The 24,628-nt window shown below is 45.3% G+C and overlaps 3 protein-coding genes across 3 annotated transcripts in view; 1 reads left to right on the plus strand and 2 right to left on the minus strand.

Moving 5' to 3' along the window:
- Positions 1-24,628, plus strand: part of LOC147434261 (uncharacterized) — a 73,977-nt gene that overhangs the window by 26,083 nt on the left and 23,266 nt on the right. The gene's annotated exons all lie outside the window — the stretch shown is intronic.
- On the minus strand, positions 9,734-10,977 carry LOC147434262 (uncharacterized). The gene is made up of 2 exons (XM_086489914.1): positions 10,674-10,977; positions 9,734-10,553 (listed from the first exon to the last, which is right to left on the minus strand). The coding sequence occupies exons 1-2, from the start codon at positions 10,710-10,712 to the stop codon at positions 10,086-10,088; spliced, it is 507 nt and encodes a 168-aa protein (XP_086346040.1). The 5' UTR covers positions 10,713-10,977; the 3' UTR covers positions 9,734-10,085.
- Positions 10,887-13,003, minus strand: LOC147434263 (uncharacterized). The gene is made up of 4 exons (XM_086490649.1): positions 12,152-13,003; positions 11,392-11,999; positions 11,076-11,292; positions 10,887-10,985 (listed from the first exon to the last, which is right to left on the minus strand). Exons 1-4 carry the CDS (start codon positions 13,001-13,003, stop codon positions 10,887-10,889), a joined length of 1,776 nt encoding a protein of 591 aa, XP_086346775.1.

Genomic DNA, 24,628 nt, shown 5'->3' on the forward strand with positions numbered 1-24,628 from the left:
CGTATGCGTCGGGAAAGTCACCTATTGCGTGGGGATACTGACTGTGAAGCGTCCTAGTACAGTTATGTTGCCGAAATCGGGCCAGGACAGGTGTTTCTTAGCCTAGATTGTGCAGGGCAGCTTGTAGGAGATCACAAGTTTTATTCCCTTTGTTAAAGAATAAAGAAATACCGAAAGGGGCGCCAAATTTGGGGCCTACAGGTTGTCGGCGTCTGCTCTGAGCATTCTAGCTCCCGAGCCGTGTGTGTACTTAGGTGTTAATCCCCGTTCCAGGTTACCTTTGCAAAGTACTCTGTGTGTGTCTAAAGTAAAGATTTTCGGGTGAAAGTGAACGCCTACCGCTCCACCATGGGCCGGTTTCAAGGTTCCGTTGCCGAGACATCAATCACTTTTTCCTCAAAGAGTGAGCCTCAGTTGTTTTGGGTAAAGACACAGAGTGCAGGAACGCGGGATTACACTATGGCTGACAAAGGGAAGGGCATTATTAAAGAGGGTTCCTCTTCAAAGGACAGGCAGGAGATCCCTATGGTTTTTGAGATTGGCGAGAGCTCACGGCCACGTCAGTCTGTACCTCCTGTCAACGTGAATGTCCCTCCAGTAGTACAGGGCTTTATGACTGGGCAACTTGAGGATGATGTTGATAGCGGGAAAAAGAGCAGTGCAATCGGGTGGCCTCTGTACTCGTGCACACTCCACAAACCACGCCTCATGCAAACAAGCAAAGAACAAAACAAAGGGGGCACCACCCTAAATTAAGAGGTTTAGGGACCTCACACATAGTGCACATAGGCAAGTGAGACTTCTGGCATTATGATGGCATCAAAACATATGGCAAAACACATAGAAACGAAGCTTAGGGACCTTATGTAGCATATATATATACACAAGACATCAGCTTAACAATACAACGGCATCTGATCATACATAACAAGGATATAGAGAAGCAAGCCAAGGATGGCATAATCCCTTGTCAAAAACAATCAACCCAGCAAGTAGGTATAATCCTACTAGCAACACATCAATACCTTAGAGAATGATGGCGAGGATGGTGGCCATGGAGCATGAGAGAAGACTCTTTATTTAGGTTTTAGAGCTAGTAATGTAGCATACTAGAGGGAGAGAGAGAGAGGGAGAGAGAGTAGAGCTTCATCCATAGCTCCTCGTTGTGAGCAATGTCGTCATAGCTTCGCTGCTTGGTGAAGTGGGTGAAGTGTTGGTTTTGAGTGAGAGAAGGCCTCCTTATATAGGTTTCTGAGAGGGTTTAGGATTAGGGATAAACATGCTTAAATCCGCTGATTGGGGTTACTTTTTGCTTAGGGTGGTCAACAGATTGAGGTCACCTGTTATGTCACCATCAAGATATTCTCTAGAGTGATGTGAGAGGGGAGGGTAAATGCTGATTTTTCTGATTGTGACACATGGGGATAAGGCCTTGACCAGCATTTAAGAGCAGGTAAGGTGGCTGTTGAAACTGGAGGTTCTGCACATGTCAGGGGGGGGCCTGCGGGGGGGAGGTGGCAGCTGGGTCCTCCTGAATATCAAATTCTCAAAAGATCCTCAACCATGGCTTCTTTTGACATGTGTTCTTTGAAAAAATCAGCATGTCTCTTTTCAACCCAAAAGTCGTTTTTTTTTTTTTTTCGACACACCAGAGGGCCCACAGGGGGAGGTGCTTATCCCTTCCAAATATTAGCCATGTTACATGGTCGGGCAAGGGCCGCGTACCATCGGGCAAGAGCCACGCGTAGGCATCACCAAGGCCACCTAATTGATGCACCACATGCTGGGAACGACGGAGAGAACTCGTAGCAACCAGCTAGGAACCTCCTCCTCGGGTGACCCACCCCAGGAGGAGGATGCACTCGAGTGTCCAAGGGCAAGAGCCCTAGTAACGTGAACACCAGGTGAGCACAAGGTGTCCCTCTAGAGTGTGACCCAACAGGGGATTTGAACCCACAACTCGTAGGTTGAGAGGCCAAAGCCTTACCGTTAGACCAACTCTTTGGGGACTTCAACCCAAAAGTCTTTATCCTTGTTGACTCACCTTTACCATAAGATTTTCCCCTTTTCTCCTCCTGTAACTGCATTGTTGATGCCCAATCACTGCTTCTAGTAACAGTGAACTGTTACCTACCAAATACTTATGGTGCAGTAAAAAATATTTACCATGGGTAAAAAAAGTTACTGTAGGTAAAAAGTGATTTGTATTTACCATGTAGGTGAAAAATATTTACTGTAGGTAAAAAATATTTACCGTCGGTAAAAAAGTGAAAACGGAGTATGCTGTGCTGTGAGTCCACACGAACATCCTCGTGTAAATTTCACTAGAAATTCACACCTAGAATGGGCTATTCTGTAAGATATAGGTTGTAGGCATGCATAAGAGCTCGTTCCCACGTATCTTCTGTCCATGGCACTTTTTACTCTTTGGTGCTTGTGAAGTAGATTTTTCTTCATTTTCGAGATCCCTTGGACTAGAGTATCCTCATCTCCCCAACAACTGACTGTGCCTTTACTGCATCTTCAGAAGGGGTCCTAAAAACCATGCATCAATGTGTTCAAGACTCAGTTAGTTGCCGCGGTGAATGTCTTTTCTCATCTGGTGCAGAATCCAAGGTTTATGGAGTTCTTGCAAGCGCCACCAGTGCAACAGCAAAAGAGGCAACCTACGCCGCTTACGGAGCTTGTTGATGCTCAGGCCCAGGTACTTCATGCGGCTCAGGAGGAAAGGGAACACTCGCATGTTGCGGAGTCAGGGGCTCCAAAACACGTTCCTCCTGTGCTTGAACAGGTGGCTAGAGCGCCTATTCCACAGGTTATGCCAGTTCAGCCCGCCACCTTTTAGAGCCAGCTTTTCCTGTCTTGAATGGACAGGGAACTGGATACCAGGCTATGCACTCAATTTTTCCACCACCCACGGTACATCTTGGGTATTTCGGGGGTGGATCAGTGTTCCAAAGTATGGCTGGTTATGCGCTTGGAAGTTAGCCGTACATGCCAGGAACAGTGTTCGGGGGTATGCAAGGCATCATGCCAAACCCCATGTATGGTAGTATCGGCATGCAACAGGGTTTTCAGAGCAACCACAGCCAGTTTGGGGTGCCACGAAGTCATTTTGGCATGGCTGGTTTTTCTGGACAGCAGCCAGAGATCGCACCTCTGACGCAAAATGTGAATGGCCAAGATGTGCCGATCATGCCTACTACAGTGCCCATGTTGCAGACCATCCCTTATGACAACTTAGGGGCACTAGAGAAGGCGAAGGCTTACAAAGAAGGTGGTGCAGGTGTAAAGTTCAGTACCTTCAGTGGTTTCGAGGATAAGACAAAGGCCCTCACTTTCCTCCAGCAGTTTGATACAGTTTATGTGGGAGGGAATTTTACAGAGGCCTCGAAGGTTAGGAAAGCTGCTACTTTCTTAAAGGACAATGCGCTTACATGGTGGACGACATTGTTAATGCAAGGACAGGCACCCGCCACTTGGGTTTACTTCAAGCAAATGTTTGCATTTGCTTGGTTGTCAAATGAATTTGAAGCCGACGTCATGACAGATTGGCACCAGCTTACTTCAGCTTCATGCAAGAGCTTGCTGAAGTACAATAGGACGTTTTGTAAAGCGTTACTCTCAGTGACCTCCTACAGATTTGTGCCATTGACAGAGCAGATAGAGAAGTACCGTTGTGGGCCGCCTAAAGGGCTTTGCGATTACTGTACAAAGAACTACCCTCACTCAGCTTATGGAAGTTGCGAACACTGGTCTTGCCTTGTTGAAAGGAGAGGACAGTGGATTTCTGAGCAGCGACAAAGGAGGGCAGCAAAAGAAAAATTCAGCGAAGAAGCCCTTTGTGAAAACGGCTCCTGATGCGTCACAGGGGTCAGAAAAGGGCACCAAAGACAAGGATTCAGCCGGGGCCTCTGGAGCGCAGGCAAAGAAACAGAAAAGGAAGCCTTTTGTGCGCAAGTCGCTTGAGGAAAAGAAGGTCCTAATGGTTGAGAACAAATGCTTATATGCGAGCAGCCTGGTCACTTTGCTATCAATTGTCCACAAAGGAAAAGACCAGCTGACTCAGAGGATAAAGAAGACCAGAAAGGCAAGAAGCCTAAACCCACGGCAGGTTTAGTGCCAGACATGGTGGGTGACAGGCCCAACACATATGCCAGTGAGTTATGTAGGGCATGGGGTAAAGTTAGGGATCAGACGACACTCATCTTCTTTGATCCAGGTGCCAAAGCCAACTTTATCTCACCAGAGTTAGCTATGAAGCTGGGCATCGGAGCTGAAGAGATGGGGTACACAGCAGAGGCAGGGTTGGCATGTCCTGGCCACTCAGAGTGTGTTACTCCCATCATTGGAAAATTGCGTCTGCATATCCAGTCATATGTGGACACAGAAGAGTTCTACATCATGCCGCTGGAAGGTTGTGATGCCTTGTTGGGGATCCCGTGGATGTTCCGAGTGCATGGAGTCTTGGATGCCTACAACAAAAAGATCACTGTACAGCATAGGGGCAAAACTCACATCTTGGATGTAAAGCTTAAAGGAGAGTCAGTCCCTATTGTATCTGCTTCTGCTATCACTTCTGTAATAAAGAATCATCTTTCTGTGTACTTGATTTTTGCACGTGATGTCTCAGATAGTGATCAGTCAAATTTATCTGTGTTAGATAAAGAAAGGTCAGCATTTTTGCAAAAGTTTAGTGACAGTTTTTCTGATTCATTACCGCCGCAATTGCCGCCAGAGAGACCTGAGGATTATCGGATAGATTTGGTGCCAGGATGTAGCCCACCAAATAGACCTCCCTACAGGGTTAGCGCGGCGCAACAGAAAGAGATTATGGGCCAGGTTGAGGAGTTATTAGAGAAGGGGCTGATTCAGCCTAGTTCTTCACCCTTTTGCTCCCCAGTGCTCCTAGTGCAAAAGAAGGATGGCTCATGGCGCATGTGTATTGATTATCGTGCATTGAATAAGAATACCATCTAGAATAGGTTTCCTATTCCTAGAATTGATGATATTCTCGATCGTTTAGAGGGTGTTGCAATTTTCAGCAGGATAGACCTTAAGAGTGGGTACCATCAGATTCGTATAAGGCCAGAGGATGTGCACAAGGCTGCGTTTAGAACGACATTTGGTCTTTATGAGTTTCTAGTGATGCCGTTTGGGCTAACAAATGCTCCTGCCACGTTCAACAGAATGATGGACCGGATTTTCCGCTCGCATCAATAGTTTGTTGGGACGTTCTTCGATGACATGATAGTGTATTCGAAGAATGAAGAGGAGCATAGGCGTCACTTGACCATTGTGTTCGAAGAGCTGCGCAGTCACAGGTTACTTGTCAATCCTAAGAAAAGTGAATTCTTCCTTGAAGAGATCCACTTTCTTGGCCACATAGTCTCAAAGGATGGTGTTAGAATGGATCCCGCAAAGGTCGAAGCTATCAAGACATGGCCAGACTTGAAGACTGTGCACGATGTCAGAAGCTTCTTGGGATTGTGTTCCTACTATAGAAGGTTTGTAATAATAGACTTGGACACTCCAAGTCAAGAATCAATCGCGACAGCACAAAATAACCACTTCAAAACAATTCACAGATCACAATAGATTTGCACTGGCCCAGCAGAGTTCCGTGCCTAGAGATATTGGCCCCAAAGACTGGCGCCCCTTTCGGTATTTCTTTTTGTATTAATCAGTTCAAAGTATAAGAGAGTGGGTCGGGATTCACTCTCAGACTCTGCGTCCAGATGCTTTGAGAAGTGAGGCCCTCACCACTAATTTAAAGGTTACAAGGGATGCCCAAAAGCAGAGCCCCAAAAGCTTCAAATCAAAAGCAATTGCTCTCTCTCATAGAGAGTCAAAACTTGAAAGCTCATTACGTAGAGAAAAAGCATCGCTCATCATTTAATTTTTTTAATCATCCTCCACGATTTTCGAAAATTAGGGTTTTTGGCAGAAATTAGGGTTTGCAAGAATTTTAGGGTTTTTGGCAGAGATTAGGGTTTTTGTTGTCCGCCACGTCATCACTTTGTGACATACCCCCCTCTTGAAAGCATTGTAATCGACCGCGATTACGCCTGCAAAACCGACAAAAGCCATAAACCATCTTAGCAGACATTGACTGTTAGTACCTACATACTAGGAACACACATCTAGCACATGTACAAAATTGACAGTCACATCACACGACATCACAGGACATCACCAAACATCACATGACATTCAACATTCATTCGGATCTTAGACCATGATTTATTGGCAATGTAGATAGCAATCACATCTAGGTCCAATCGGGACCTCATCGATGTCCGATTGACTAACCCTTATTGCAACCATGTCTATTCGAGATCAATCAGACCAAAATGCTGCAGTCATTTTGTCTATCAGTTCCTACACTCACAAGAAGTCAAGAACAAATCAGTATCATTATCAGGAATTCCATTTCATAAAGTCATCCAGCAGAATATTGTCAGCTCTCAGTATCCCTGAAGCTCAAAGAGACATCAATGACTTCGAGTATCAAAATCGAGGCATCTGTTGACAAAGGAGCGGAGTAACTCCCCTCTTGTGCATCCCACTGCACTAGATCTTCGGCCAAGCTGAGTTCTGGGTTCTGTTTGGAGTAGACTATGCTAAACCAAAACATCGAGGTAAAGTTTCACAATCCGAGGAGTATGTGCTAGGTCCTCCTCCTTCATCCACTTCGCATCAAATGGAGGAAAGTTCTTACCTTTCTTCGTATCCGTATGTGCCAAAATCTGTTCAAGAACAAGGGTCTCCTTGTTTTCTTCCATTGCGGGTTGCTCATCAGGCTCCCCATCATCAGGCACATCACCCTTAACAGGTTTCAAGAGACTCACATGCAATGCATTGTGAATCCTCCAAGTATCTGGCAGTTTCAATGGGAAGGAGACATCATTTATCTTGTCAGTAATTTGGAAAGGTCCGTAGTATCGCATACTAAGCTTTGGAAAAAGCCTCTCCTTTCTCTTTTTCTTTCTTAGGCGTGCCTTCTCAAAACGTAAGAGCACCCAATCATCCTCCTTCAGTTTCAAGTCGCGACGATGGCGATCCGCTGCCTTTTTCTGTCGTTCTTGAGACTTCTGCAAAGTCTCGTGAACCTTGGCAAAAGCCGTATCCAAATCTCGCGAATATTCATCCGCTTCAAATATCTAATCTTTCGTGCTCAGGAAGGATGGAACCTTCGCAGCACTTTCAACAATCTCAAATGGCGTCTTCCCCGTCGAAGAGTGTATCTTGTTATTGTAGGCAAATTCCACCAAAGGTAAGTTCTTTTCCCATTGAGTCTTTTGATCCGGAATACAAGCTCAATAAATCTAAAACCATTGAATTGGCAATCTCAGATTGCCCGTCAGTCTGCAAGTGGAACGATGACGAGAACTGCAACTGCGTGCCAATGTTCTCCCAAATTGCCTTCCAAAACAAACTCATAAATCTAGGGTCTCTGTCGGTGAGAATCGTCTCAGACGTGCCATGTAATCGGAAAATCATCGTGATCATTCTGTGTTCTCGGGAGATCAAAAATGAAATCCATTTCAATATTTTCCCAGGGGCGGGTGCTTATGGGTAAAGGCTGTAACAATTCCTGTGCCTTATGCCTGTCAAACTTGACCTTCTGGCATACTGCACACAAACTCTTCCACATCCTTTTTGAGTCTCGGCCAAAAGAAGTATCTCTCTACCCCTTCATGGTGGTGGCAATGCCGCGGTGATCCGTAAAAGGTGGACAGTGGCATTCAGTCATAACCTTTTACCGCACGGCTGTGTAACGTACAACATAGTCTTTCTCATCAAGTAGCCTTCCCGAAGGGAGTATCCAGCTACTGTCTCCCCATCCCGTATCTGTGTGAAAATACCTGCAAAATCTGTATCTGTGGCATACTAATCGACCATATCCTTGAAGCTCCTATGATGTATCGCGGAAATAGCCAGAACCAATGGCTTCCGAGACAAAGCATCTTCCACCACATTCTTCTGTCCTTGCACATGAACAATCTGGAAGTGAAACTGTGACAAGATGTTCGCCCACCGCATCTGCTTTTCCGAAAGCTGCTTCTGTGGCAAGAAGTAGCGCAAACTTTGATGGTCTGTAAAGACAATAAAATCCGCTCCGAGTAGGTAATGCCGCCACTGAGTAAGAGCATGGATAACCACCAAAAGCTCTTTCTCATAAATCTGTGCTGTCATCTCCGGCCTAGAGAACAATCGGCTCTCGTAAGCAATGACATGGCCTTCTTGCATCAAGACCGCACCCAGACTACGACCATAAGCATCAAAAAATACTTCAAATGACTTCTGCAAGTCCGGCAAAAGTCAAATCGGGTCCTGTAGTCAATTTCTCTTTCAATGTCTGAAAGGCAGTCACCTCTGTGGATCCCCACGAGAAAGGGACTCCTTTTTGTATCAAGATATGCAAAGGGGAAGCAACCTTTGCAAACTTTCGAATGAACCGTCTGTAGTACGAACGCAGTCCCAAGAAGCTTTCAACTTCATGGACATTCTTCAAATCGGGCCAATCACAGATAGTGTCTATCTTGGCCGAATCCATTTGCACTCCTGTTGCTGAGACAAAGTGTCCCCAAAAAAATGTATCTCTGAAGCATATGATCTCTGTGGTCTGCTTCATTCTTGGAGAAAACAATGATATCATCAAAGAAAGTGCCAACAAATAGCCTGTACTCTTGAAAAATCCTGTCCATCATCCGGTTAAATGTCGCAGGAGCATTGGTTAAGCCAAAAGGCATCACCAAAAACTCAAATAACCCAAAAGTCGTCCGAAAGGCTGTCTTGTAGACGTTTCCCGGCGCGATTCGGATCTGATGATATCCACTCTTCAAGTCAATCATGCTAAAGCACGAGGATCTCTGTAACCTGTCGAGCATATCAACAATCCTAGGAATCGGAAATCTGTTCTTGATGGTGATTTTGTTGAGAGCGCTATAATCGATGCACATTCTCCAAGATCCGTCTTTCTTCAAATCCAACAACAGTGGAGAGCAATACGGTGAAGTACTATGCTGGACAAGACCCTTTTCCAAGAGTTCTTTCACTGGGTTCATAATCTTTTCATTTTGTACTCAGCTCACACGGTAAGGTGACCGGTTCGGTGGCGTGCTTCCAGGTATCAGATCAATGGTTTGATCTTCAGGCCCTCTAAAAAGCAATCGGCATGAGTGTGGAGAAAAAATCTTGGCGTTCTTTTGATCAGGTCAAAACATATTCAACCTTTATCCATCGTTCAGTTCTCTCCCAAAAGAATGAGTAAGAAACTGAAGTTCATCAAGTACAATCTCTAAGCCCTTCATTTATCAAAGTCGCTTTCTCGGCCCGGTAGTCAACCACGGCGTAGTTCTTGTGGTACCAAGGGATCCTGAGTAGAACGTCACTCACGTGCCCTGAACACCTCTGTCATTGCAAACAAAGTTTGCCAATGCTCGGTGTAATGGCAACATCCCATCCGGTTGCCAGTCGAACTACCTCCGCCTATGGCGTCAGTCTGTTGGGCGTAATTCCAAATCGAGCCGCCAATTCCAAGTGAAAAGAAGTTGGCCTTGGCTCCTTCAAAAGAGCTTCCGGATCCTTCACTGTGCCCCAAAAGCGGCAAAGTTTGTACTTTCATTCATTAGATTCGGTGCAGGTCCCATAGTAGTCTCGTACGGTCCCGTACGTTTTGTACGCGTACGATGATGTGCGGTACTAAACGAACTAAAAAAATTTATGATGTACGATGACGTTATGTACGTTCAAATTTAAAAAAACAAATAATTCTCAAGTCTAAGGGCCTAAGGCTTAGGCCTTAATACTTACTTATAGAAACTTGACATTTGTATAGATTACAAGTTAGTAGTTACAATACTACAATGTAAAGAGTCAAGACTCAAAGACTAAAGAGAATGAGCATTACATAAACCAAAATGATCATTGAAATTTGATAAGTAGAGACCAAGTGGCAAGGGCTACAAAGTACTCAAAAAGTGGCAAGGAATACAAAAAAGTGGGGGGACCAAGTGGCAAGGGCTACAAAGTACTCAAAAAGTGGCACACCATAATAGAGAGACTAAATAGTAAAGTCACTAGTCACTAGTGCTCTCATCATCTTCCTCATCTTCCTCCTTTGAGCCTTGCTCATCAACATCATCCTCTTCCTCACAAGAGTCGAAGGATGACGGCTCATAATCTCCATCACTAATGAGGTTGCCTTCATCATCATACTCTGGCTCTCGAGGCTCTCTATCCTCCATAGTGATGGCTGCCGCACAAGAGCCGCTTCCGGAGCCTCGCCGCACATAGGTCCTAGGAGCCTCCGTGGGTGTTGTTGATGCTTTGCCTCTACCTCTTGTAGCCCTGGCACCTCTGCCTCTTGTAGCCGATGTAACTCCATGGATGACGACCTTCTTGCGTGATCGTGTGCGAGAAACCCGGCGATCAATCTCCTCAAGCTCCAAGTAGAGCTCACGAAAAATCATTTGCTCCTCAGGGTCTTTCTCTTTATTGACACTCTTTAGAGTGTCAATCGTAAGTGTGAGCTCATCCACGTTGACCTATTTGACATTTACAACATTGGACAATGAAAACATAATTAGTATATTCAAACTAATTAAAGACTAGACTCTAGAGTATAGAAAATGGAGTGAGTCGTGATTATAATTTATAATTTATACCTGTCGAGCCATAGGCATCTCATGCATAGAGCGCAACATGCGTAAATTGGAGCGACAATAGATAAGTCGCTCTAATTGCTTCGTTGAGAGCTTGTTTCGGATTTTGGTGTGGATGAGGGAGTATGCGGACCAATTACGCTCACATGCTCCCGATGAGCAATCCTAAAACACATCAAGAGAGGCATAAGCTATAAGAGACTATAGTTGAAGAGATTAAGCACAAAATGTAAAAGTTTGAGGCTTGTCGCTTACTTGGCCAAGAACCCTCAAAGCAAGTCGTTTGAGAGTAGGCAATTGATAGCCAAAGCTCTCCTACCAAAATAAAGGCTTTACCAAGGATTGCCGCTTCCAACACAAGTTGGAAGTAAATGCGGTGCCTCGTTGGTCGCTATAGTTGATTACCTCTTGGAGAAATGCTCCAATGTCCTCTTCTTTTAGTACCTTAAAGAGGTAATTGTTGCGCTCCTCAATAAGCTCTTGATTTGCAAAGAGTTCGGGCTTCTTGTAAGCCGGATGCAAGAGAGCCGCAAAGTAATGGATAGGTCTCTTCATCCAATCCCACCGCTTTGTGATTAGGAGGAGACTGTCGTCTTTCTTGGGAGAGTCCTCGAGGTAATCACTACAAGAAGAGAGAGGAAATGTACTAAGTAGAGAAACAAGCATGTAGAATTTAGATATATAGAGAATGTATTATGTAATAATAAATATGTATTTATACCGTGTTCCATCGGGAGCCCCATCTAGGATTGTAGACTTCTCAATCTCCTTGTAAGCTTCCTCCATGAAGTGCCATAGAAGCCCAATAGTTGTCCCTTCCATGTCGGTCATGCGGAGAGCCTTGTACAAGGGCAAGATCGCAACAACAAGACCCTTAATTTCTTGCCAAAACTCCTCCCGCAAGCAAAGCCGTTGGATGGCTTTTGCATCTTGTTGGGAAGCGGCGGACTCTCCATTCATCCACTCCTTAAACTCATCGGAGACCATGGTCTTTTGTATTTTGTTTTGCACATCATAGAGCCGCTCTAGAAGTAGCCACATGGCGGCAAAGTGAGTGGCCGATGGCTTCTTCAACTCAAGGTCGGAGTAGGTGCGGTAAATGGCAAGCACCCTCACTTTGCCATTGATGAAATTGATGATGGAGAGTGCTTGGCTGAGGATATCTTTCACCCAACCTAGCTCCCCTATGTCTTCAAAGAGAAGGTCAAGGCAATGAGAGGCACATGGAGTCCATACTATGGATGGAAATTCCTTCTCTAGCCTCTTACTCATTGCCTTGCAATTTGAAGCATTGTCGGTAATCACTTGCACGACATGCTCCGCACCAACCTACACAAGAGGCATTTGTGACAAGAAGAGTTAAAACTTAAAAATTAAAACATAGGACTCATTGGCAATTGCTCAAGACATAAAGGCTCGATTTAGGGTTTTACCTCAAGAATGGCTTGGCGGATGTGCTTCCAAATGAATGCCCCGGTCACTTTCTTCCCTCTCGAACCCGCATCCACCGGCCGCAAGAAGTACGTGCCAAGAGGACAAGAAACAAGAATGTTGATGATGCCCCTCTTCTTGCGGTCGCTCCATCCGTCGGAGATGATAGAGCATCCATACTTTGCCCAACCCGCACGTACGGGCTCAAGTGACTTGTCAATCCTTGCCCTCTCTTCATCAAGCTTCTTTGTTCTCATGTCATGGTATGACACACCCGTCCACCCTTCGCATGGACCAACCGCCGCAATTGCTATGATCATCCTCTTCCATCGCTCCAACCGAAGAATGTTGAAGGAGAGATTGCATTCAATCACCGTGCGGGCAATCTCTATTTCCGCGATTCTTTGTCTCTCCTTGAGGAAAGACAAGGGGCCGGAGCATCCACCCACCGATTTCGCAAGAGAAGTTTGCTTTGCCATCTTCGGAGGCTGGCCACCATCACTTGAAGACCCCTTGGACTTCTTGGACTTCTTGGAGGAGGCACTACCATCACATGAGGCCGCGGTGGCACTGGTAGCCATGGACATAGTTGGAGAGGCCTCTTCCTCCGAATCGGAGCTATCAACATCCGGCGACACGAACTCATCCGAGGTGACTCTACCCTTGCGTGTCTTCAATGGAAGATACTTTCTCTTGCATTCCGCAAGGATATCTTCGGGGATATTAGGACATGGTTCCGCTTGTCCTCCCATCTTTGTCAAGTGGATGATGAGACGGGTGACGGAAGAGGTCATAGCTTTTGGGCAATATTTGCACCACCACTTGCAAGAGTTTTGCTTGCCCCCCACCCGCTCAAAATATTGGCAATGCTTCTCAAAGGCTTCATGAAGAGGAGGCGGCATTATGTAGTATGTAGCTAGTAGCAACTAGTATGATGTATGATGTATCAATAGATTAGAGAGAGAGAGAGAGGGAGAGAGAGGGAGAGAGAGAGACGGTAGACCCAAGGAAGCTTGAAGGAGAGACCCGTCACCCAAGGGAGCTTGAAGGAGAGAGATGGTAGACCCAATGGAGACTCGAGAGCTTGAGCCCACTTGAGAGCTTCAATGGAAGCACATGGATGATGAGAGGCTAGAGCATTGAGAGGCTTAGGGCTAAAGCTTGTACAATGTAGCTTGTAGTTGTAGGTTGTGTTGGATAACAAAGGGGAAGGGTTGCTTAAATAGGAGAGAAAGAGCATGTGAGGCTTGAGCAATGGGCATTGGGCAATAAGCATGGCAATGGCCCATGGGCCATGGGCTTGCATTTGGCTTCAAAACTGCCCGTAAACGGCTCCAAAAGGCCTACAAAGTGGACGTTGCAAACGGTCAAAAAATTGCAACGGTCATAAACTGCCGAAAAAAAATGACCGGACGGAACGAACGGGACGGGACGGGTCCGGCCGGACAGAACGACAGGTTCCGTTCGACGTACGAAAACTACCCTGGCAGGTCCCATGCCATGCAATACCAGTTCTGCTTTTCTATCTGCCTTTTCTGCCACGTTCCTCAGCTGCTCTCGAACTCTCAGGCTTGTCATCGTCTTTATCATTCTGTTTTTTCTGTGTCTTTTTAGAGCACTTCGCAGAGATATGTCCATGTTCCCCGCATCCAAAGCACTTCCCCTCTCTGATGAAGCGAGCTCTTTCCTCAGGAGTAAGCTTGGGTCGTGCATCCTTTTTCTCCGGGTTGCTCTTTTTCTTTCTACTTTCATTCCCAGAAGTTTGTTCAGCTCGTTGTGTCATGGCCTCATCTGTGGGGTAGGTCAGACTGCCAGAGTGAATGGCAAAGCCCCACTTCGCATGACTCATCAACTCCTGAATAGAAGCTGACTTCTGTTCCAAGCAGTGATCTCGGATCTCTGTAGGTAGACTCAAGGTAAACCGCTCAATCTGTTCTCTGAACGAGATCTTCTTGAATGAAGAGGCGGGCAGAAAAGAGCTCCAGAATCTTTCACAGTAAGCATTGATTGTATCTTTCTTGGTCATCCGAAGATGGTTCCAAGCAGCTCGTATATCTCGTTCATATTCTTGTGTCAACCAAGAAGAAATAAAAGCTTCTTAAATTTCAGCCATTTAAATGGCGCAGTCTTGTTTAAAAGAAGCGTGGACCACCAAGTATGAGCATTCCCCTTAAAGTAAGAGGCAGCTCTCTGAATCTTGGAGTGCTCTGAATAGCAGCCTCTCGCGAAAGCGATGTCAAACTGCTGTATAAAAGACAAAGCCTTCGAAGCATCTGTATAAAAGACAAAGCCTTCGAAGCATTTGAGTATCCTGAAAAAGTATCAAACTTGATCGAGTGGCCACCTTCCTTAAACTCTCGGACTTTCTTGCTTTTATCTTCGAGAAAGTCATACTGGTTAGCTTTGTAAAAATTCTTCTTGTTCGCATAAAAGTTTCCGTCATTGGAATCTGAGCTGTTTGTAGACGAGTCCTCAGTAGGACTGTCAGCCTCTGGGCGAGATGTAGCATTCTTTGCCTTTTTCTTGCCCTTTCCGAAGCTTTGTTCCTTGCTTCGCTTTTTACCTTTTCTGTCTTCTTCGCTCGAATCTGAAGAGCTAGAAGAACTCTCAGATGAAGAAGAAGAAGAACTGGGTACTCCTTCAAATCGAACACGCTTCTTCCGTTTCTTTGCCTTGTCAAAAGTCGACTGACGACCCAAATTTTCCGGGAAGTCAATTCTTTCTTTTGCTTTTTGCTGTGCTTTTTGGCTTTCTTTTGCGCGTCAAAAAGCTGAGCAATCCGTGCATCAACCACCTCTTCTAATTCCTTCTCTGAATATTTCTTGTGAGCAGAAGGTTTCTTGAGAGTGGGTGTAGTGGTTTTCTGCCACTGCGCATGCACTTCTCGAAAAGAAGTCTCGCTCATATATTTTGCAAATTTTGGGTCCTTCGCAAAATTGAGCATCATCTTCGTTGCATCGCCGATCAACTGGCGACGCTCCATCTCTTGCTGCTCCGCCTGAGTAGGCCGAGGCGGGCCATACTCTTTGCCGGAATCTTCGTTGTGATCCCTGTCCGCATCTCCAGATGCAGAGGGAGTCGACTGATCCTTGCGTGAAGCCATAGGTGTCGCGGAAAAAAAAATTGGGGATCGAATTTCTCATAGAAGAGAAATCGGCCGTGCTCTGATACCACTGTAACAGACTTGGACTTTCCAAGTCAAGAATCAATCACGAAAGCACCAAATACTTCAAAACAATTGGCCCGACGGAGTTCCATGCCTAGAGATATTGGCCCCAAAGACTGGCGCCCCTTTCGGTATTTCTTTTTGTATTAATCAGTTCAAAGTACAAGAGAGTGGGTCGGGATTCACTCTCAGACTCTGCGTCCAGATGCTCTGAGAAGTGAGGCCCTCACCACTAATTTAAAGGTTACAAGGGATGCCCAAAAGCAGAGCCCCAAAAGCTTCAAATCAAAAGCAATTGCTCTCTCTCTCTCACAGAGAGTCAAAACTTGAAAGAAAAAGCATTCTCTTCTCATTGTGTAGCGAAAAAGCAAAATTTGCGTCGCTCATCATTTTCATCCTCCGCGATTTCCGGAAATTAGGGTTTTTGGCAGAAATTAGGGTTTGCAGGAATTTTAGGGTTTCTGGCAGAAATTAGGGTTTTTGCTGTCCGCCACGTCATCACTTTGTGACAAGGTTTATCAGAAATTTTGCAGAGATAGCATCGCCTCTTCACGCTTTGCAAAAGAAAGAGGTCACTTTCAGATGGACCCAAAAAGAAATTTCAGCTTTTAGTCTCTTAAAGGAAAAGTTGACTTCAAATCCAGTTATTGTTTTGCCAGATCTCAAGAAGTCATTTGTGGTCCAGTGTGACGCGTGTGGTAGTAGCATCGGAGCAGTGTTAATGCAAGATGGACGGATAGTAGCTTATGAAAGCCGAATTTTGCAAGGGCCAGAGAGGACGATGCAAGTCTATGAGAAAGAGCTCTTGGCCGTGATTCATGTGCTTTCTAGCTGGAAGCACTACCTCTTAGGTGCTGATTTTGTTGTCCAAACAGATCATCACACCTTGTGATACTTCTTGACATAGTCAAAGTTATCCGAAAAGCATGTGCGATGGGCAAACATTCTTTCCATGTTCCACTTCCAGATTATGCATGTGGGAGGTAAGAAGAATGTTGTGGCTGATGCATTATCAAGAAAGCCACAAATTTCAGCTGTGTCAATTCCTTATCATCATGAGTTAGATGACATGAAGGAACAGTATACTGCTGATGAAGATTTTGCAAGGATCTTTGAACAATTACAAGAGGGGCAACATCACGAGCACTACCTCCTCAGAGATGGTTTTATGATGATGTATGGCAGACTTTGTGTCACTAGGCCACTGCGACATAAGGTCATGGAAGAGAGTCATGTCCCACCGTATGCAGGGCATCGTGGCAATGATGCAACAATTAAAGCGGTAGAGACATTCTTCTATTGGCCTACCTTGAGGAGAGACGTGGATGCCTTTGTGCGAGCATGCATAGTTTGCCAAAAGGTCAAGTTTGACAGGCAAAAGGCCATAGGGTTGTTACAACCACTGCCGATTCCGGATAAGCCATGGGAAAGCATTGCTATGGACTTCATCTTTGATCTTCCAAGAACTCCAACAGGGAATGATGGTATATGGACCATTATCTGCAGGTTCAGCAAGCAGGCCCATTTTATCCCTGTCAGGAAGAAGATAAAATCTGATCAGATGGCACGCTTGTTCATGTACAATGTGTAAGTACCATGGTATGCCACAATCGATTATCAGTGATCGTGATCCTCGCATGACCAGTTTGTTTTGGAGAGGATTGTTTGAGAACATGGGCACTACACGCAAGTTCTCGTCTTCGTTTCATCACAAACCGATGGACAGTCAGAAGAGGCTAATTCTACTGTCTTAGATCTGCTGAAATGCTGTGTGTCAGATAATAAGGGCAAGTGGGAACAGTATTTGCCTATGCTTGAGTATGCGTACAATAATACGGTGCATTCGTCTACTGGCAAAGCACCTTTTGAGATTGTTGAAGGCGGCAAAAAGGTTCCTCCCATTCTGCATACAAAGGACAAGATCTTTGAGGTAGATTGATATGTTGAGAACATGGATGAGATGTATAAGAAAATTAAAGTTGCCTTGGAGAAGACTCAGGCAAAGCAGAAAAAGGCTGCTGATCGTCACCGTCGTGAATTGCTACTATCACTTGGTGATTGGGTTCTGTTAAGGTTCGAAAAGGCAAGGTTAAAGAAGATGAAGGGCAAGGAACGACTGTTTCCTAAGCTCAATATGCGTTACTATGGGCCTTTTCAAATGCTTGACAAGATTAGCGATGTGGCTTATAGGTTGAAATTGCTTGATGCATGGAAGATTCATAATGCGTTTCACATGAGTCTTCTAAGACCCTTCGTGGGTGATGTGCCAGAAGATATGCCGGATGAGGATCAGCCAGAAGTTGAGGAACTTGATGAGATCCTGGTACCTGAGCAAGTTTTGGCACATAAGGATAGAAAAGTTAAAGGACAAGTTGCAAGATGCTATTTGGTGAAGTTTAAGAACTAACCGTCTATGGATGCAAAGTGGATGGAAGAGCATGAACTGTCAGAGTCACCAAATGTATTGCAGCTTTACCTTGAAGCCTTTGGGTTACAGCCTACTTATGCCCCAACCCAACGTGTGCAAAGGAGGGGTAATGATAGAGCTAGTACATCAAATGTACATATGAATTCAGTGTAATAGATGGAAATGACAAAAGTATGAAGGTCTCATTAAGTCATTTGTATCTATGTGTTATGACCTTTCTTGCGGATACATGCGATGATAAAAGAGTGTTAACAGCACAAAATCATCAGTGGCGTGTATTTATGGTATGCAATCGAGGACGTTTGCGATTTCAAGAGGGGGGTACGTCACGGGGACATGGCAACTGTTAACTATGTCACGAGGACGTGGCAACTGCTAACTTTAGTTGTTGGTTTCTTTCCAATGGGTTTTGTTTTATTTTTGAGGCCCTCTTCTTGAAGTAGCAAATGGTCGGACATTGTATGGCCAATGTGAACGGTAGTTTCACCCGCAGATGGGTAGTGGTCGGCATTGGAATTCTATGGTAAGAGGATGTCTAGGCTCAGAGCAAGATCATATAGGTCCCTCCATCACACTTAGCAAGTTGGTGGATACTAGGAACTCAATAAAGGCCTAAAGTCAAGGTGTGACTACCAACAGAAAGTATCCGACAGTTGGGCCACATTGCACTTTTGGATGCGGTCCCAATGAGGATAGATGGTCAGATGACCACAGGAAGCCCAATGGAATCATTTCCTAAAATTTAGGGAACTGCTATTTTGGGCCGTGAAATGTGTTCGCGTCATTACCTCTGGTATGACTAGGGGAACATTTTACAACTTTGCCGCGAAGTCAACTGAGCGACTAGTCGGGAGATTTTTAAGCGGCAGACTCGAAACGGGAAAATGCTTGTAAATGCGCCAAGTGGCAAAATTTCATGAACTTGCCTCTTCCAGAAAAATGGGCGCTGAATTTTTAAGCTGGGAAGAGCCTCCTTTTGCATTTTGTCACAAGTGAAGAGCTATGGAGTGCTTCCTTTTCCCCTTATGTACAGTGCGGTGCCAGGAGTGATGCCCTGCACGCTACGCACTGCTCTCTCTCTCCCCTACGAGCAGTATGTTATGCCCCACTAGTGGGCTTTTCATTTGACCAATGTACAGTTATGTGGGTTCATGCGCAATTGCCGAGGCAAGAGCCTCTTGCACAAGTACTGGATTAGCTAGCGGCTAATCCCCCGCAGGTACAGGTGAATTCGGAGAGGTTTCACGTCAAAAATCTCATCCGATTCAAAGGGCAAGTAGCCCTACAGGTGCGGGAGCTCGAGGTCTTGCTACAGATGCGACCGACACCAAAACAGGGAATTACAGCCTGCTGTGTATTTTTGTAGGTTTAGGGTTTCGGCCCTAAACAGACCCTAATACCCCCAGGAGGTTCGGGGACGCGAGGGGACCGCTGTACAGGTGAACTGGCGCATTTGCGGGGCAGAAAACAGAGAATTCAGCGTGCTGCAGATTCTTGCCAGGTTTTGCAAAGTGTTCGTATGCGTCGGGAAAGTCACCTATTGCGTGGGGATATTGACTGTGAAGCGTCCTAGTACAGTTATGCTACCGAAATTGGGAGTACAGTTATGCTACCGAAATTGGGCCAGAACAAGTGTTTCCTAGCCTAGGTTGTGCGGGGCAGCTTGTAGGAGATCACAGGTTTTATTCCCTTTGTTAAAGAATAAAGAAATACCAAAAGGGGCGCCAAATTTGGGGCCTATAGGTTGTCGGCGTCTGCTCGGAGCATTCTAGCTCCCGAGCCGTGTATGTACTTAGGTGTTAATCCCCGTTACAGGTTACCTTTGTAAAGTACTTTGTGTGTGTCTACAGTAAAGATTTTCGGGTGAAAGCCAACGCCTACCGCTCCACCACGGGCCGGTTTCAGCTAGCGCTGGGTTTGCTTATATACAAACTTACTCGATTTGCCCTACCTACTTTCCAACAAAAGTCACTTAAAAATAATAAGTGAAAAATGTCAAAAAGAGGTAAAATAGGCTAAATGCACTGGAAAATTTCCCTGAAGGATTCTGATGGGAATGCTTATGATCATGCTGTGTGCAACCAGAGGATATGCATCTACACTAAGTGTCTGGGCATGCATGGTCTACGAATAGACTCACAAAAGTGCTAGATCACTTCTAATCTAGACTGACTGGACTGACTGAACCCTTGTCCTGCTGTAGCTTGTCCACGGACACATAGGGTTGGATGCGTCACGTGACAGTGCGAGTGTTTCATTCATGATCGTTTCCTGTATTTTAGTCAGCGTCTTTATGTGATTCCCTTGCCTAGGCATGACATCTTGTACGTTGAGCACGTTTCACTCATGAATGAACACGGATGTATTCGGATTGTTCATGAAAAGTATGCATTCAAGGAAGTCACATTCCATGTCTCTTCCTTGGAACGACACAGAGAGTGGGGCCTTCGGAGGAGGGTTTGACAACTCTTCTTGTGTCGTATTCTCTTCTCTCTCTATCTCTTAGTCTCAACACCTTCATTCACAGTGTTTATCCACTTGGTTTGTGTCCATTGGAGTCTCTCACTAAAGGAACGGAAGGCTCTCCCTTCCGTAAGTAAAAGGAACCGTTGAGCACAGTTCGGAGTACTCATCTTGAGCAAAGTTCAACATTCACTTCCTCTGCACCTTACAAATACTGTCTCCAGATGCCAAAAAGGAGCATGATGTTGGATCTGAAGCAAAACTGCTTTGAGAATATTTGGTTGAAAAAAAAATATGCTCCCTTTTGCAAATTAGATATTCCTCCACCTATAGGCCACTTCCGTGAAGCAAGAGTACAATTGATTCAGGAGTAAAAACACTATATGGCTTGCCAGGTTTATTCAGAAGGTAGCTGTTCGAAGCACAACATATGATTGCAACTGTACTCCATGGTTGATGGACTCTTTGCCAATGTGAGGTTCCCTCTGGTGCTTGAGTGGAAATGGGAGCTCTAGAGAGGCCATGCAATTAGAGAATAAAAGAAAGCAACAAACAATGAAGCTGACTAAGTTATGAGTGAGCCTCTAATAGGGCTGAATTGACAAGGGTTTGAGGCCTGAATTGGATGGTTGATTTGAGAGGCGTCAGGATTTTGAAGGTTTGCTTAGCAGTGGTGGCAGCCTTATCCACTTGAAGAGGGAAGAGAAGTGATGCAAATTGAATGAAGCTATAGATAATAGTGGATACCTTAACATCACCAGGGATATTGATTGGAGAGGTTAGGACAGACCTACGAGTCAGCAAATACGGTGCTGAGTCAAGGTTTTAGCCTCTTTTGAAAGACATGTCCAGGACTTCTTAACTTAGCTTTCTATAGAAGAGGGTTTTGCAAAATGTAGTATTTGTCTCCATCCAATTTGGAGTTTTATGAAGATCCTTAGTTGGGCCACTAGATGCTGATACAATTGCTTCACTCGTGTGAGTTTGACAAGGAATGCCATTGTTGATGTCTTCTGTTGTCACGTGACACATCCAACCCTATGTGTCCGTGGACAAGCTACAGCACAAGGGTTCAGTCAGTCCAGTCAGTTTAGATTTAGAAGTGATCTGGCACTTTTTGTGAGTCTATTCGTAGACCGTGCATGCCCAGTCACTTAGTGTAGATGCATATCCTCTGGTTGCACACAGCATGATCATCAATATTCCCATCAGAATCCATTAGAATCAGTTAGGGGATTTTTCTAGTGCATTTAGCCTATTTTCCCTATTTTTGACATTTTTCACTTATTAATTTAAGTGACTTCCCAACAAAAGTAGGTAGGGCAATTTTGCTAAGTTAATATATAAGCAAACCCAAGTTAGCACTCAATGGCAGAAGAGGCAGTAGGAGCTCCACGCTCAACAGGCAACTTCTTAGCTGACACCCCCAGGAGACCTAGCATTTTGCAGATCCAGCATCACCTAGCGTTTTCCCCCATCAGATCAGCCTCGGCTACCGCAGACAGCCCCAGCGTTTTTGCAAGAGATCAGCAGATCAGTATAACCGGCCTGTACAACGTAGAGGGCGGTACTATTTCAATTACCTGTTAATTTTACACAGAGAACTGAGAAGGGAAGAGAACACAGTTACGTCCAGCGACTAGAATGTCACTACGCACACGTGACCGACACCCTGTAGGCCCCAAAGACTGGCGCCCCTTTCAATATTTCTTTATTCAAATTAAGGTAGACGATCCGACCACTTAGCACAAGCTTTCACAAAGCTGTCCAAACCTGGCGAGGGCTGAAAACGCAAGTTTTCGACCTGATTTTGGCAGCATAACAGCGCAAAAACCCCTGTAGGTCAAAAGCACTTGTCTAGGACGGATTCCCTTGCTATCTGGAAGCTTTCTGGTGAGCTGTCACAGAAATTCAGCGGGCTGTAATTCGCTGTTTTTCACTGCCGGGTGCCCAAAAGCCTGTACACGCATCCCAAGGCTCTCACGAGGATCCCTCGGTGTTCCCTTGCAGTTTAGGTGCGAAACCCTAAACCTGCAGAAAAACACAGCAGGCTGTAATTTTCTGTTTCGGATTGTTTTTAGCGGAGCGAACATGCCCACGCGTGTCCCAAGGGCTCCCGCACGCAATGGGACAGTTCCCCTGTGAATTGGACGAGTTTTCACGCGAGAAAACTCTCCGAACTCGCAATCTTTCGCGATGGAACTGTGCGTAGCTGTGGGGGATTAGCAATTAGCTAATCCGGTTCCTGTTCAGAAGGCTCTTGCCTTGGCAAACGCGCATAAACCCCCAGAACTGTACATGTTCATCTGAGTAGCCCAACTAGTGGGGCATTACCATATGTGCCAAAGGGGAGAGAGAGATGCACGAGAGCGTCATCGCGCTACATGAGACAGAGGAGAAGGCAAGATTTCCATTAAAGCTGTAGACCTGCACCCACTACTCACACACACACTGTAGTTCACTTATGAGTCAAATCAGCCTCCTCTCTCAAATTGGGCGCCCCCTCTTGCTGATGGAAGTGGAAAACTGCACCAGGAGCCGCCATGTGTCCAGTTTGCCCCTTTTGAGTTAATTCTCTGGTTCCCACTGACCTATGAAGTTATAAGTGACTTTTTGAGTGGCCCAGACTTCATTTGGCGCGCACAGGCTTCCATACTCATCAGAATTCAGTGCTAACTGGCCCGACCAGTCCCAGACCGACCGACCCAAACTCCCGTTGTGAGAAACCTATTCGGCCGCAGCCGTTTCACACTGGCCATGCAATGCCCACTTGCACCTTTTCAAGGGTTCCGAGGAAAACAAGTAAAAATAAAATAAATAAAAATATATAGTACGTATTTACGGAAGGCAACAGGAAAAATACACCTCCCGGTGACACACCCCACCCTTGAAATACTACAAGCGACCTCGCTTGCATGCCAATAATACATGCGGTATCTCCTGATATCACATATACTCTATGATGGGAATCCAAGATATACATGCTTCCGGAAATGTAGCGTTGGACGATTAAACAATCCCACCAACCTGGCTACGACACATATATCAAGCATAGAAGCCTTCTAGTGTACTCTCAAGCACAAACTTCTCTAGCTAAATTCTGTATGGAAAGAGTAGAAACAAGTGCTTAACTACTCTCTTGAGCATCATGAACCATGCTCTTGCCTTGCTCTAGAAAAAGCTACATCAAGTCACTGTGGGTTCCATCTGAAAGGCTTCAAGAAACAATTGCAATAGCTGAGGTGAATCAACCAATTCAGACTCTTCCATCCATTTGGCATCCAACGATGGATAGTTCTTGAACTTCACCAAATAGCGTCTTGCAACCTTTCCTCTAACCTTTCTTTCTTTATGTGCCAATATCTGTTCAGGAACAAGGATTTCATCCAATTCTTCCACTTCGGGTTGTTCCTCATCAAGCATATTCTCTGGCACATCACCAACAAAGGGTCTTAGAAGGCTGACATGAACCCTACTGGTAGCTTTAATCTGTAAGCTACATCACTGATCTTTTCTGAAATCTGAAAAGGACCATAATATCGCATACTGAGCTTAGGAAACAAGCGTTCCTTGCCTTTCCTTTTCCTTAACCTGGCCTTTTCAAAGCGCAAAAGCACCCAATCACCAAGTGAGAATACAAGTTCACGACGATGACGATCAACAGCTTTCTTTTGTTTAGCCTGAGTCTTCTCAAGAGCAATCTTTATCTTCTTGTATGTTTCATCCATATCTTGCACATACTTGTCTGCCTCAAAAATCTTGTCCTTAGTCTGCAAAATGGGCGGGACTTTCTTCCCTCCTTCCACTATCTCAAATGGTGCCTTACCTGTTGACGTATGCACAGTGTTATTGTAAGCATATTCAACCAATGGAAGATGGTGTTCCCAAGTTGCCTTGTGCTCTGACACATAACATTTGAGCAGGTCCAGCACAGTAGAATTTGCCTCTTCTGACTGTCCATCAGTTTGCGGATGTCACGAAGAAGAGAACTTTAGCATAGTGCCCATGTTCTCAAACAATGCCTTCCAGAAAAGACTCGTCATACGTGGATCCTTGTCACTGACAATTGACTGAGGCATCCCGTGATATTTAAAGATATTGCTCATGAATATCTTGACCATGTGTTCTGGCTTTATCTTCTTCCTCACAGGAATGAAATGGGCCTGCTTACTGAACCTACAAATGATAGTCCAAATCCCATCATTGCCTGTTTGCGTCCTTGGAAGATCAAAGATAAAGTCCATTGCTATGCTTTCCCATGGCCTATCTGGGATCGGCAATGGCTGCAACAATCCCGGTTGCTTTTGTCTGTCAAATTTGATTTTTTGGCATACTAAGCATGATCTTACAAATGTGTCAACATCTTGACGCAAAGCTGGCCAACAGAAGAATGCCTCAACCCCTTTCACTGTCGCATCAATTCCACGATGCCCATCATAAGGTGGAGCGTGACTTTCCATCAAAATCTTT

Source organism: Adiantum capillus-veneris, chromosome 19, assembly GCF_014529385.1.
Source record: "Adiantum capillus-veneris isolate H3 chromosome 19, ASM1452938v2, whole genome shotgun sequence".
Taxonomy (NCBI): Eukaryota; Viridiplantae; Streptophyta; class Polypodiopsida; order Polypodiales; family Pteridaceae; genus Adiantum; species Adiantum capillus-veneris.